Source organism: Botryllus schlosseri, chromosome 9 (assembly GCF_051294905.1).
Source record: "Botryllus schlosseri isolate E-star chromosome 9, Bs_hap1, whole genome shotgun sequence".
NCBI lineage: Eukaryota > Metazoa > Chordata > Ascidiacea > Stolidobranchia > Styelidae > Botryllus > Botryllus schlosseri.
In genome coordinates, this window is record NC_137244.1 from 5,691,344 (window position 1) to 5,705,416 (window position 14,073).

A 14,073-nucleotide genomic window follows, 5' to 3' on the forward strand; every position below is an offset into this window, starting at 1 on the left:
TCGCGATGGCCGCCGGGTCTGAAAGTTTGTTTCCGGTATCCGAATTCACAATTTCCGAAACAGACTTATGGCCTTTTTTTCGATGTAGGAGAGAGTTAAGTCCTGACCATGTTTTTCGAGTGTCCTTTATGTGTCTGTTGAAAAATCTCTCATTGTACTTTGCTTTTGCCTTGGAAATAAGATGCACGGTGCGATTCCTGAAACGTCGAAATCTTTCTCGTTCATGTTCTGGGCAGTTCTTGGTGTCTATTCGGTTATGCCACCGGTTACGTTTACGGATAAGTTGAATCAGCTTTGTGGTCATCCACGGATTTCGCTTCAATTTTCTTTGACTTCTCGAAAGGCGCTGTAGAGGTGCAAATTGTTCCAGCAGTGATTTGATAGCAGACATAAACTCGACAAATTTTTCGTCAAAGTTGTTTACCGAGATGTGGGGGATGGCTGATGTTTTAAATTGATTGAATGCGGCATCATCGAGCGCTTCTTCGTCCACTAACTCTCGTCGTCTGCAGAGGTGATATGTTTTGGGGGGTTGTCCTTTGTTGTTCTTGTGATAGAAAACCAATATGGTTGTGGTCACTGATTTTTGCCGAAATGACAAATGGAATGATTTCCATGTCGCGCGAGTTGGTATATATGTGGTCGATCAAAGTCCTTGACTTTTCGGTTATGCGTGTAGGCTCGGTGATCATTTGGTAGAGACCGGCGGATTTGATGGCGTTTGAGTATGCGTTGCCTTTGTGTTTTAGAAGGTTTATGTTAATATCTCCCGCAATGAAACACATCTTTTTGTCGCTGTTGACTTTGTCCAGTGAGCGCTCCAACGCTTTTGCGAATTGGTTCATGTTTTTCGTGGGATGACGGTATAATACGGCCACAAGAAAAGATTTGTGAATTCCAATTGGGTGATCAACTTCCAGCCATAGCTCTTCGCAATCTTTGACATTCAGATCGTAGTCCTTGCAAATTTCGTAAGGAATTTTTTCTTCAATGTAAAGACCAACACCTCCGTAAGATTTCTTTGACTTCGGTGCCGGAGTATACTCGAAGTTGTAGCCCGATATATCAACGTGTTGCCTTTGTTTGGTTGAAAAGTTTATTTCTGAAATTGCTACGAAGGTAGGTGACTTCAGGTCAACGATAAGGTCTTTTAACTCATCATGGTGGGAATTAGATTGCAATCCTCTGATATTTGTATGAATCAAACTAATTTGTTTACCCTTCGGGGCTTGCAGAATTGATGCCGTCTCGTTGATCGATATTGAGTCACACTTTCTGATCAGTGGGAAACTATTTCCCGATCCGACCTTCGTCGAGTGAGGACGTCTCGAGGTAGCTCTGATTAATGCACGGGGTAGGCGCTCGACTTGAAGAATCAGCGGTGAGATCGTTTCATTGTACTATAGCCTAGTACGCAGTGTAGTGTAGAAAAGTGCTATTCATTCAGGTGTTACGTATAACAAATAGATAGATAGGTCAATATACATAGAGGGTTCAAGAGGTAGCTCCCTCTCTACCACAGCGTGGTAAATGGAGGGCATACAACATACGAGGGCAAAGCGTAAACCGACCGATCCTATATCATCGGATAGTGACGAGCCTAGTGATGGCGTTAGTGACCGGCTTCAACCGAGTGGGAGCAAAATCCCCGCTCGAAAGTATGCAGTAGCGGATGAGAATTCTGTATTACAAACTAGCACTGCTAATGTTAATGCAAATATTGTTTGTTCTCCCACGTCCGGGAGTGTCTCCCGACCTCCTGCAAACACAGTTTCTCCGCCAGCGGCACAAACCAGCATTGTTCCCGATAACAACGAAAATAACATAGATAGGAAATTGGTGATTTCAGGACAACAAAGGTCTATTCTGCGCTATCACCCAACAGTGGTGAACAGGGCGTTGTCCACGTTGATCACCAATTATCAAGACATCAAACCTCTTCACAAATCCGGTTCTTTGCTCATCACCTGTCACAATCACAAGCAGGTTACGCAGTTGTTGTCATGCGGTAGTCTAAGCGACCCAGTGACGCATACCGATATCTAGGGCTGGGCAAAATCGAGTACCTGAGTGATTCGATTCTGAATCACGTATTACGCTTCGAGTCGAGTCGAGTATTCGAGTACCACTCATTAAGACGTCACAACATAATGTACTTTATCAAAGTTGAAACATGTACCTTTTATGCGAACAAAAAGAACATAATGCCTGTTATCCGTCACATTAAAGATACTTTGGTATATTTTCTACCATACCGATTTCATTGCACTTCTTGGCAATGTTGTGAGATGATCATGACTTCGGAGATGCGTTATTTTTAGTAACGTTCGTAGCTTTGTACTATATGTTTGGTACGCTGCGACACGGCCAATCAAGTTTTCAAGGCTTACTCAGTGGAAGTAGTTTCAAAACTATAATTCTCGTTATTAAATTAACTTTCAGTTGAGAGGAACGTATAATTTCAGTACTCGAAATAATCGTGTTTTACTACTCGACTCGAATCATTAAAATTAATACTCGATTCAGATTCGAGTACTCGAATCATTGTGCCCAGCCCTACCGATATCCCAATCGAAACGTCGAAATTTACACCGAGGCCGTTCGCCAGCAGAGCTGTAATTACGGGTGTTCCATTAGACGTAACGGACGCCGAGTTATTGGACAGCTTCGCCACCTATCATGTGACTTACGCCAAGCGACTCAAGAAGAGAAGGCCAGAAGACGGAGTCTCCGACAGTCTCTCGGTGTTACTTTGTTTTAGTACCAGGGAAGTGCCAGAATTCATTTCATTCGGATATCTTCGCTTTAGGACAAAACATTATAATCCACCCCCGACTAGGTGCTTTAAATGTAACCGCTTCGGTCACACCGCGAATTCGTGCCGCGGTAACCTTACTTGCGCGAAATGCAGCAGTCGTGATCACGAATACAAGGATTGCCCTAACTTGAAAAAATGCGTTAATTGTAACCAACCGCATAGCGCAGGGTATGGAGGATGCCCCGTCTACAAAGAGGAAGCTAAAATTCAAATTGTTAAAGAACGCACAAACGTGTCTTTCACAGAGGCGAAGGAAATCGTACGATCTCGAACCTCTGAAACCTCTCAGACCACCTCTGCTAAGACACTGTATTCCGAAGTGCATCATCGTCGTAAAACTACAGCCCGGTCTTCAACAAACAATAAAAAACCAAGTTGTTATACTTCACCCGCCACAAACGACGGCGACCTTAGATATCTGTCAAACTCAACTGTCGTACCCAGCCAAATTAGTGAAGATCGAAAGAAACAAACCACATCCATGTCCAGCTTGAATATCAACCCAATTCAGCTGTTGGCGCTTGTTGCGGAGGTTGTACAGCTAACGGTATCAGCATACAAAACTGGAAACAGCAACATCTTCGACATCGTGGCTAAGGCATCGAGTAAATACTTCGGCTACTCAGTCGAATCCGATCTATTGCAGCAAGCATCAAACACATCAGATCCCTCCGTCGATAAATCTTCTCCGGTCTCGCAAGGCAGCAAAGTTCAATAGAACACTCTCTATTCTCCAATGGAACTGTCGCGGCATATATAGGAAATTGAACGAGTTCAAACAATTTGTATCCACCCTAACCATTAAACCGGATGTTATACTCATTCAAGAGACGCACCTCGTTGCGAAATACTCCCCGAAGCTACGGGGATACCATCTGTATCGACGAGATAAGACATTACACTCCGGTGGCCTCGCCACATTTGTGCACGAGTCATTGTCATCCTCGATTGGCTATGGTTTTCAATCGGCGTGTTTTGAAATGTTATGCGTCAACGTTAGCGGAATAAACATTTGTAACGTTTATATGGCCCCCGACGTTGTTATCGGCAGCAACGATCTTGCATGCCTACGTCACTTTTCCTCTCGGTCACTCATTTGCGGCGATTTCAATGCCCACCACCTACAGTGGAGCCACTGCTCGAACGCCAGAGGCAAAGCGATCTACGATTCCCTCGACCAACACAACCTGGTTTTGCTGAACTCATCCCAGCCCACTCGTCTGAACATCTCCACAACGGCAGTGAACAGTTGGTCTCTTTTGGACTTGACCGTAGCCTCTGGTGATATTGCCGCGCGATGCAACACTTCCGTTTCCGACACCCTCATAGGAAGCGATCATTTTGTTATCTTTACAACAATCAATGACAGAATAACTCGCTCCTCGCCTAGACCCCAGAAGTGGTTGCTTGGGAAAGCTGATTGGGAGAGGTTCTCAATATGTGTCGACGATTCGCTGGCGGGTGTACTCGAGGATGATGTGGAAACATTAAATTCCACGTTTGTCGACGCTTTAAATCGCGCAGCCACCGAAACAATTCCGCGCTCTAGATCCACAGACAAGATCCCAGTACCGTGGTGGACACCGGAATGCGCTCGCGCCATCCGCCGCAAAAAAACGCCGCTCCGAATGTCGCCGAACTATATTGCGATCAAAACGCTTAAGTTGGGAACGTTTCTGCGATACCCTCAACAGTCATTCGGGAATGGCGAAGGTCTGGAAAACGATTGGTTCGATTTCGGGTAAATACAGCTCCATGTCTATACCATCTCTTATCTCGAATAACACCATGTCTATACCATCTCTTATCTCGAATAACAGTAACGCCATCGGCGACTTGAGCAAGGCAAATATGCTGGCATCGACTTTCGCTTCCGTTAGCAGCTCCGAAAACTACGACCCTGACTTCCTGCTCACGAAAACCGATTTCGAAAAATCACACCCCATCAGCGACATGGTTAATGAAAATAATCTAAATAGTCCTCTCGATAGACCATTTACGCTACAAGAATTTAATGTTGCATTACGGTCACGCAAAAGCACGGCACCCGGAGATGACTCCATCTGCTATGCTATGATCAAACGTCTATCATCCGCTGCTGTTGTCAAGCTTCTTGCCCTTATAAATAGCTCTTGGGGAACAGGATGCGTTCCGGGGGCTTGGAAACACTCAATCGTCATCCCAATCCTGAAAACAGGCAAGGAGTCAACTAGGCCGGAGTCCTATCGCCCCATCTCACTCACAAGTCACATCTGTAAAATTATGGAAACTATGGTCACGAACAGATTACGATGGTACTTGGAATCCAAGAATCTTCTGAATAGATGTCAATCGGGTTTTCGCCAGGTCGCAGCACGCTCGACCATATTCTGAGAGTCCATGACACTGTTTATAAAGCGTTACATAATAAACGATCGGTGGCGGCAGTTTTTCTTGATATAGAACGAGCATACGACATGGTTTGGCGAACTGGCCTCATTCACAAGCTGTCACAAATGGGGGTTAAAGGAAACATGCTTAGGTGGATCTCAGAATTCCAAAAAAAACAGAACCTTCCAAGTCCGCGTGGGTAGCTCGTTGTCGCGATATCACATTCTAGAAAATGGTTTACCCCAAGGTTGCGTTATTTCGCCATTACTCTTCTCCGTGATGATTAATGACCTTCCTACAGTTATTCAGTGTGAGCATGCATTATTCGCGGACGATTGTGCTATATGGGAAAGTGGATTATCCGTGGAATCCAACATCTCTGCGGTCCAGTTAGCCCTCACATCGATTCAACTGTGGTGTAAACAGTGGGGTTTCAAAATATCGCACACGAAATCGGTGGCGATGCTATTCACAAGAAAGCGATCACTGCCATCCGTGTCTCTACGTATCGGCGGCACGCAACTCAGCTTTGTAGACAATTTTAAATATCTTGGGGTTGTTTTCGATAAATTGTTGTCATATAAATGCCATATAGAGTATCTCGAGAAGAAATGTAGCAACAGATTGAACGCTTTGCGTCTTCTGACTGGAACCTCGTGGGGCGCTGGCAAGAGTTCGCTACTGATAATCTATAGGACAATGATACGATCACTTACCGATTATGGAATGCCAGCATACTTCTTCGCCCCGAAATCCCACCTGGTGAAGGTGGAGAAAATCCAAAACAAGGCACTTCTAATTATCTGCGGAGCTATGCATAGTACACCGATTTGCGCATTGCAAGCATCCTGTTGCGAAATGCCTCCGCACATCCGCCATAGATACCTAAGCCTAAACTACCGATGTCTTCTGCTTAGTCATCCAGCGAGCAGCCACTCATCTCGGCACATTATCGAAGACTCGGGGCATGAAATATATCGTGTTATAAATCCGAGATTCAATACTTTTAACACGCTAACGAAGGCAGCTTGTTTTGAAAACATGGTGATCGAGCGATTCGATTCCCCTTCCCCTCCGTGGGATTTACCGATCCCATGCGTTGATATCGACCTATCTAGGTTAGTCTCGAAACAGGACGTACCCCAGTACATCAAATGTAGATGTCTCGACTTTATCTTTGAAAGATTTGGCGAACACGTCCATATATTTACTGATGGTTCAAAGACTGAATATGGTGCTGGACTTGGGGTCTACGTCCCAGAATATTCGTATTGCTAAAATCGGGCTTGCCCGACTCTATCTTCCTCGTTCTCAGCCGAATTGAAAGCTATAGTCTTCGCGCTGATGTGGATACTACAACACAGCAGCTCCACGAATCGACGCTATGTGATCTTTTCCGACTGCCTGGCGGCCCTGAGGGCGTTGTCATCCCCGCATACCCGTAAGCCGCATAAGGAAATATATCTCTCATTTGATATTCTTTCACAGATAAAGACCACGGGTGGCATGGTAACATTTGCCTGGATACCAGGTCACGCCGGAGTAGAGGGCAACGAGAAGGCTGACCAACTAGCTCGGGCTGCATCAAGTCAATCGCGGGAACCCGGTATCGATATCCCAACCGTAACATTATCAGAGGCGAAAGCGGTCACCCGAAAGCTCTGCAGAGACCAATGACAGGCCGAGTTCACTGCAGAGGAGAGAGGGCACGACTATATACCGGATGTTGCGACCATCTATAGCAACAGAGGCGCCAGATTCCTGCCGAAATCGCCTATTTGAAAAAATCCTGTTTCGCCTCCAAACCGGTCACTGTCGCCTGGCGGCTCACCTATTCAAAATAGGTTGCGCCGACTCCCCCCTTTGTAATGTGTGTTACGTCCCCGACACGGTTGACCACATACTCTTGCATTGCGAAAAATATGACTTTCACCGAACATTTCTTGCCTACGCTTGTACCACGCTCAATGTACCGCTTACTTTAACCAATTTACTTACTATGCCGCAATTATTTACGCCGGTCGCCGAGTTTATTATTGCATGTAACTTGTATATATAGTTTGAAAGTTTATATAGTTTGAAACTTATTATAAGCCCATGTCCCAGAGCACCAAAACTCGATCCTGGATAACATATTTTGTCCGTGGTGCACAAGGCCGGAAACGGCGACACGCGCCACTTAAAACTCATCATTAATAATAATAATAGTATAATTGTAATCGAACGAATATAGTTCATGCGTTTTTATTTTCACGGATGTGTAGATGGGCTAACATGTGAATTTGTTACTACTTCTCGAGGCTTCGTATTCGATCCTCTATTTTGGCTGATAATAGAAGACTGTAGCATGTAGCTATGCAGCTACTCACGTATTTTATTAGCAGTTCTACATGTGCGGGAGCGATACAGTTACTTTTGCATGGATATTTAACTTTGATTCAAGATAAATGGCCAATTAATCTGTCTTTCACACAGCTAGACGACTGTGTCAAACTTTGAATGATCAGTCACACTTCCAAAATGCAATTTGGCTTGAATTGAGACTTGACTCGTGGCTTGACTCGACTTTACTATACTTGACTTCACTCGAATCACCTCCAAAGAACGAGTGACGGGACTTGACTCGAGTACAAATATACAATGACTTGAGATGACTCGTGACTCGAAGGCAGTGACTTGATCCCAACACAGGTCAATCTATGACCAAGGAGAAGCTCAGGCTCCTACTAATATCACAACCAACCAGGTAATTTAGGTCTATCTCTTATACTTCAACAGCCGGTTGCACCTGCTCGAGATCACCACAATGTGACTTTTCATAAATATATATATGTGTGTAGAATGTACATATGTATATATTTGATTGAGTGCTCTGCGGCCAGGGGAGGCAAGTGAGGCAGTGCCATGATGTGTCATGAAGTGCAGAAGTAAATTGTTAAACCTTCTATTATTAAAACATCAGTGTTTATGGGTATTTTCTGTCGACGTTCATGAATATCTAAATTTTAAACAACTTTACACCCAAAATTACATAATTTGTATATGCATTGTCAACAAAATATACCCGAAGCTTGAGGGAAGTCGCAGACGGGCGAAGCCTCAACTGTGACAGCGGAATCAATCATAACTCATTCATTGCTGGCTCACGGGTCCGACAATCGCAGCGCAGGGGAAGTGATATAAAGCGCTATTGACTTCGCAAACCGATAGGGCAGTATGATTCGAGTAATGGCGACGGCAAGCATGTATAGTACACAGCAAAAACTGCTCAGTTGCTATGTATTTTTCATCCACAACTACCTTCAATTGTGGATTATCCTGTCTGTGAAAAGTGCTATTGCGATAAGAAAAAATTCGCCAACTGAATCAGTTACCATTTTGAGTCTCACTCTAAGCGAAAAGAGTGTGTATGCTAAGTCGATTGAAATTGACAATTCAAAATATAGTGTAAACATTGGCTCCTTTCACGAAAAAGGCTTCCGACCCCTATCATAAACAGACCAAAAACAACTTTAACCAAGACTACATCTTTATGCAGTATTCCGTACCAGTGATCCATATCTACTTGTATTAACTGTTGAGCCGACGACTATTTCGAGGGTTCAAACCATTCCATATCGTATAGATAGGCCCACGTCGATTATATCGAGTGCAAATCGTCCGTAGACTCATACTACATGTTTTTTCGAAAGTATTCACAGATTAATGGCTTAACTATACAACATTGAAAATATTGTAAACCAGTGTAATATATTCGCGAAAGGGGTGAGATCTTGAACCATGGAAGACAGCGGCGCTCCCATTACGGTCTAGTGAGCTGTAGCAGGGACGCCACCGCACCTGCTATAGACATCGTCACTATTGAAGAAGACTTTTTGTTAAGTAAATATTAACCTGGCTTCCGAGTAGGCTAGTAAATATTAACCTGGCTTCCGAGTAGGCTATTTGGTGCCAGTCATCCTAATGAATAAAAATAACGCGACCTATTCATAAGACTGATTCTTTGAATAATAATTTCTTTTCTATAGAAAACAAAACAGTGTATTTACAATGTATCTTTCAACCTTCGGCAAGTTGTGGCACAGGGTACAGCAATGAGGCAGTCAGTTGACGACATATCTGACAACGGGGGCAGGTGCTTTGAAAGTCGGAGGCCTGCAGTGGATATCAAGATAACAGTTTTGTCACATAAAGCGCGCAATAGACAGCGTCATTAAGGAAGAAAAGATTATATGTTAAGTAAATATATCCAACGAATGTAAGTCCTTAGTGACGCTACTATAACTCATATTCATTATATTGCGTGACCAGCAGCTCTTTGCGGCGATCAACGATTCTTTACTGGTTGGCTTTCTAGCGTCAGGATCGTTTGTATATGCTCGTTCGACAGTCGCGCGCGTACGGAAGACTTAGACTTTTAGGCTTCGTCTGGTTACTCTTTCAGGTACCAGAGCAGGAGAATCAGGACGTTCGAGCGAGTCTTTTGAGAGTCAACTTGGGACATGACCTTTTCCTAGTAAATACAACAGTATATCCTTTAAATGTTTTTAAATTACCCGTTTTCTCGTCCGATATTATAAATTAAGGATTTGTAAAAAGTGTCCCCTTTTCCGTATCTTAAAATATGATCACATTAAGTAATGATGTGGTAGGCCTACACCTTTTATTGTGAGTCGCAATCTCGATCATGAAAGAGTCTACGACAGGGTGCACAACCCTTTGTCGCTTATGATCTACTATACCTGCACCTTGTAAGACATGGCGTGGACTAGGGATACCATTGCCATATGTCCTCTTTGGAGATGATTTTTCCTTTCTTTTCAATAAAACTAAAATGTCGTCAATGCCCTCCGATCTCAATAACTGGTGTACTAGAAAAAGTCATGAGCAAAATTGGGTCGTGCAATAAATTGGCGTCTCAGAAATCTGAATAAGCAATGCTGTAAAATGGCCATAGGTGTCGTAATGACACGGACGTTTATTGAGTGCGAGATTTATCGCAAGATGATGAATCAAAAATGGTCAACACCGTCGGCCAGACGCCTGTTCTTCTGTTATCACCTTCTTTGATGCTACTATATGTTGGTGAGTTGACGTGGTGATATAGTGGAGGGACCGGTTTGATTGATTGGCAGTAGCACGCACCGAAGCGTCGGATGTTTATCGGAGTATATCCTCCCTATATTATACGTCGGTGAAGTTACATCGGACTGCAACAAAGGATCAGACATATAGATACCATCAAGGACAAGTTCCAGGAATAATGGATGAAAACAGCGATGAAGTCTAAATCAAGAAAGTTCAAGCTATAGATCAGTGCTCTTCAAACTTTTTCGACGTGGTACACCCTTTTAACGTTTGCTCAAAACTCGTACACCCCTGTTCATCAGGGGTCTTTAAAATTCACTTTTTTTCTCAAATCGTACTGGCTACTTGATAAAATTGTTAGGTTACCTAACTTAAGCCTACACACCAAATTTGGTTCAATTCCAACCAGTAGTCGCCTTGCTACGGGAGAAGAAAGTTTATATAAAAATAAATAACGAAAAATTTGAAATTTTTCTGTTCACCCCATGAAAGTATTAGGCTGTCTATAAAAACGATGTTCATCAAATTTGGTTCAATTCCGACGAGTAGAAGCGGATTTATTGCCGTCAACAAATTTGTATTTGAATAAAATAGTATTTGGTCACAGAGTCTATTCGCTGCCAGTTAGGCCCCCCGCCACGCAAATTGGAATTTATTTCGTGTCAGAGCAAAGACAGCATGACATTACGAACGATAATCAACCTAAATGTAACAGTATTGGGGAGAGAGTAGGTAAAGCTACTGCTGCAGAAGCGGTAATTCAGATCAGCGATTACAGCAGGCGCACCAGCCAACTGCGTATCAGGCCTGCCCCACACACAGTCGACAGTAGCACATGGGCTGCAAGAGATGCCAGTAACCTCAGATCGTACGCCGCTATACACAGTCTATTGTCGCTAATTTACATCACTAATAACAAAATACTAAATTGCAAATATATGGCGAAATATTGGACATACAATCGGCATTTTAAAACAAAAGGGTTTCGATCCTGGCTGGCTACGTCACTTCATTTATGTGCATTGCGGTATTTATTAACGTCGGGTAGGAAGTACAGATTCAAAAAGTCTGAGCTATCGCGGCGGTTTCCTCAAAAATCACTTCAAGACAAATGACTAGCTGAACAGTAACTGCATACTATCCAACACCAAACGGAACCATTGGTCTATTGCCGAGTAGGGCTGGGCACAATGATTCGAGTACTTGAATCTGAATCGAGTATTAATTTTAATGATTCGAGTCGAGTAGTAAAAGACGATTTATTCGAGTACTGAAATTATACGCTTCTCACCACTGACAGTTAATTTATCAACGTGAATTATAGTTTCGATACTATTTTTCACTGTTGAAGCCTTGAAACCTTGATTGGTGATTTCGTAGCATACGAAACATTATTATAAAGCTACGAAGGTTACTGGACGTAGCACATTTCCGAAGTCATGATTATCCCACAACATTATCAGCAAGTGGAATGAAATCGGTATGGTCGAAAAATATCGAAGTATCTTATATGAGATAGATAACAGGCATTATATTCTTTGTTGTGGCATAAACGGTACATATTTGATCTTTGACGTATTACATTCTGGTATGACGTCATAGTGAGTGATAATCGATTACTCGACTCGACTCGAAGCATATTACGTGATTCAGAATCGAATCACTCAGGTACTCGATTTTGCCCAGCCCTATTGCCGACGGCTAAATGAATAGAAGAAATATTTGCTTATGACATCACAATCAAGCGGTGTACAGTATCACACTTGAGATAACATCGTATCATATTGCTCATTAACCAGTGCGTCAACCTGTACTGACCCATAAACCTGCCTTTGTGATAGCTAGCCATCGGCTCATTGTAATTCGGATCTGGTACACCCCTGTACACCCCATCCGAGTGGTACACCCTTTGCAAATTCTGGTACACCCTAGGGCAGTGGTTCTCAACCGCCGGTCCGCGGACCGGTGCCGGTCCGCGACGACTTTCCAGCCGGTCCGCGAGGTATTTTGCAATTTTATAACAAAATTTCAAGATGCAATATGTTGAAGGCTTGTCCATTGATAAAATAAAACAAATATCAAATTTTAATCTCATTCAGAATGTCGTGAAGTAACATTTTAGGTCTGGGAGCATGTTCGATGTGACTTGAAGTTCAACCCGTGTCATTTTACGAAATATGAGCGGCAAGGACTAATACGAGCTGACTCACTAATCTGCGCAGTTTACGCGATCATTCGTTTTCGATTCATTCCTTTTGTGAAGGGACGCACCATCGCGTAATGAAGTTCAGGCTAACATAGGAATCCGTACAGTGTGCGATAAACTCGCCGGTGGGATAACCTTGACCGAAACAGACTGCCCTTTATTGACCGATAAGTTCGAGATATATATGTCTTATTGTCCATAGGCCTCTGGCTGACACCTAATCTCACTGTCCTGGCAATCTGTGCCCCACAGCACAAATGACAAAGGCCAGAGTAAAATTATTTGCCGGTGAAGAAATACCAACTTGGAATCGTGTACCTCCTTTAGTTTAGTACCCTTGGGTGATTTCAATATCTAGTCACAATATAACAGACAGTAGGTGACGAAATATTGACATGTAATGAAGTAATTAGTCCAAAAGGCCCACCCGAATATGTTTAATTATTATCTATTACGTGCCCTAAATTTTCCGACACGAGACCTCAATCAACTCTACCGGAAAATCTGATAATTCTGATAGTGTACAAATTTGCAGCAATATATATGCAATTAACAATTTTATTGACCGATTCAGTCATGAATTAACTATAGAAAACTATCTGCCTATACTCAGTAGATTGAATGTGTTCGCAAGTCCTGGCGAAAACAACCAACTGTGGGGTCTGATAGTGTACAAATTTGCAGTAATATATATGCAATTAACAATTCTATTGACCGATTCAGTCATGAATTACCTATACAAAACTATCTGCCTATACTCAGTAGATTGAATGTGTTCGCAATTCCTGGCGAAAACAACCAACTGTAGGGTCTGGGGCGATGCCCCCTAGCTGAAAGTTTGGTGTATCGCTTTGTGGGGCCCATAAGCAGCACCGTAACTGCCGCACCCCAAACCCCCCAAATGGGGGGGGGCCGAGCTCAAAGGGGGCCCAAAATTATTTCGTGAATTAGCATAAATAATAAAGTATTTTTTGAAAATTTATGCCAATTTTTCAAAATTTTTTCGCGCTGCGCGCGAATGCAAGAAGCCATTTATCTTTATTATTGGGTATTAGGCCATTACCGCGCTACGACGCACCAAGACCTACAATCAAGTTTTAGGCAATATAACATGCGACTACAATAAGTGTGCCAGAACGATCGGCAGCGAGAAAACCTTGGCCGAAAAGGTCTATGCCCTTATGCTGACCGAAGACTGCGTTCTATATATAAAATACACATAGGTTTAATTGTACATAGGCGCCTAAATGACTGACGCCGAATGTTCCTGTCTTTGCAATCTGAACCTCACAAGACAAATACCATCCCGCTGGGAAAAAATTTACGCCAGTGAAGAAATACCAATTTGAAATCGTGTGCGTCTCTTAGTTTAAAAGCTTACGTTTGGGCGATTCTATATGCTTTGATATAGCAGACTGGAAGTTACGAAATAACATCATGTAACGAAGTCATATCAACGGGTCCGCCCGCCAGAAGATGTTTAATTATTATTTGCGGGCCATCCCGTTTTCAAGACACTTCACTCAGCTCAACCGGTAAATCTAATTACGTGAGTAGAGAGGAAAATAAATTGATAGCATAATATATATGC

General features: G+C 43.0%; 1 protein-coding gene across 2 annotated transcripts in view; it reads left to right on the top strand.

Moving 5' to 3' along the window:
• Positions 1–6,885, top strand: part of LOC145446954 (uncharacterized) — a 486,702-nt gene extending 479,817 nt beyond the window's left edge. For both annotated transcript variants that reach the window (XM_080325356.1, XM_080325357.1), the window contains one exon: positions 6,677–6,885. In XM_080325356.1, the coding sequence (XP_080181482.1) occupies positions 6,677–6,865 (189 nt within the window). In that variant the 3' untranslated portion in view covers positions 6,866–6,885. The remainder of the gene's footprint in view (positions 1–6,676) is intronic.
• The last annotated feature ends 7,188 nt before the right edge of the window (positions 6,886–14,073 follow it).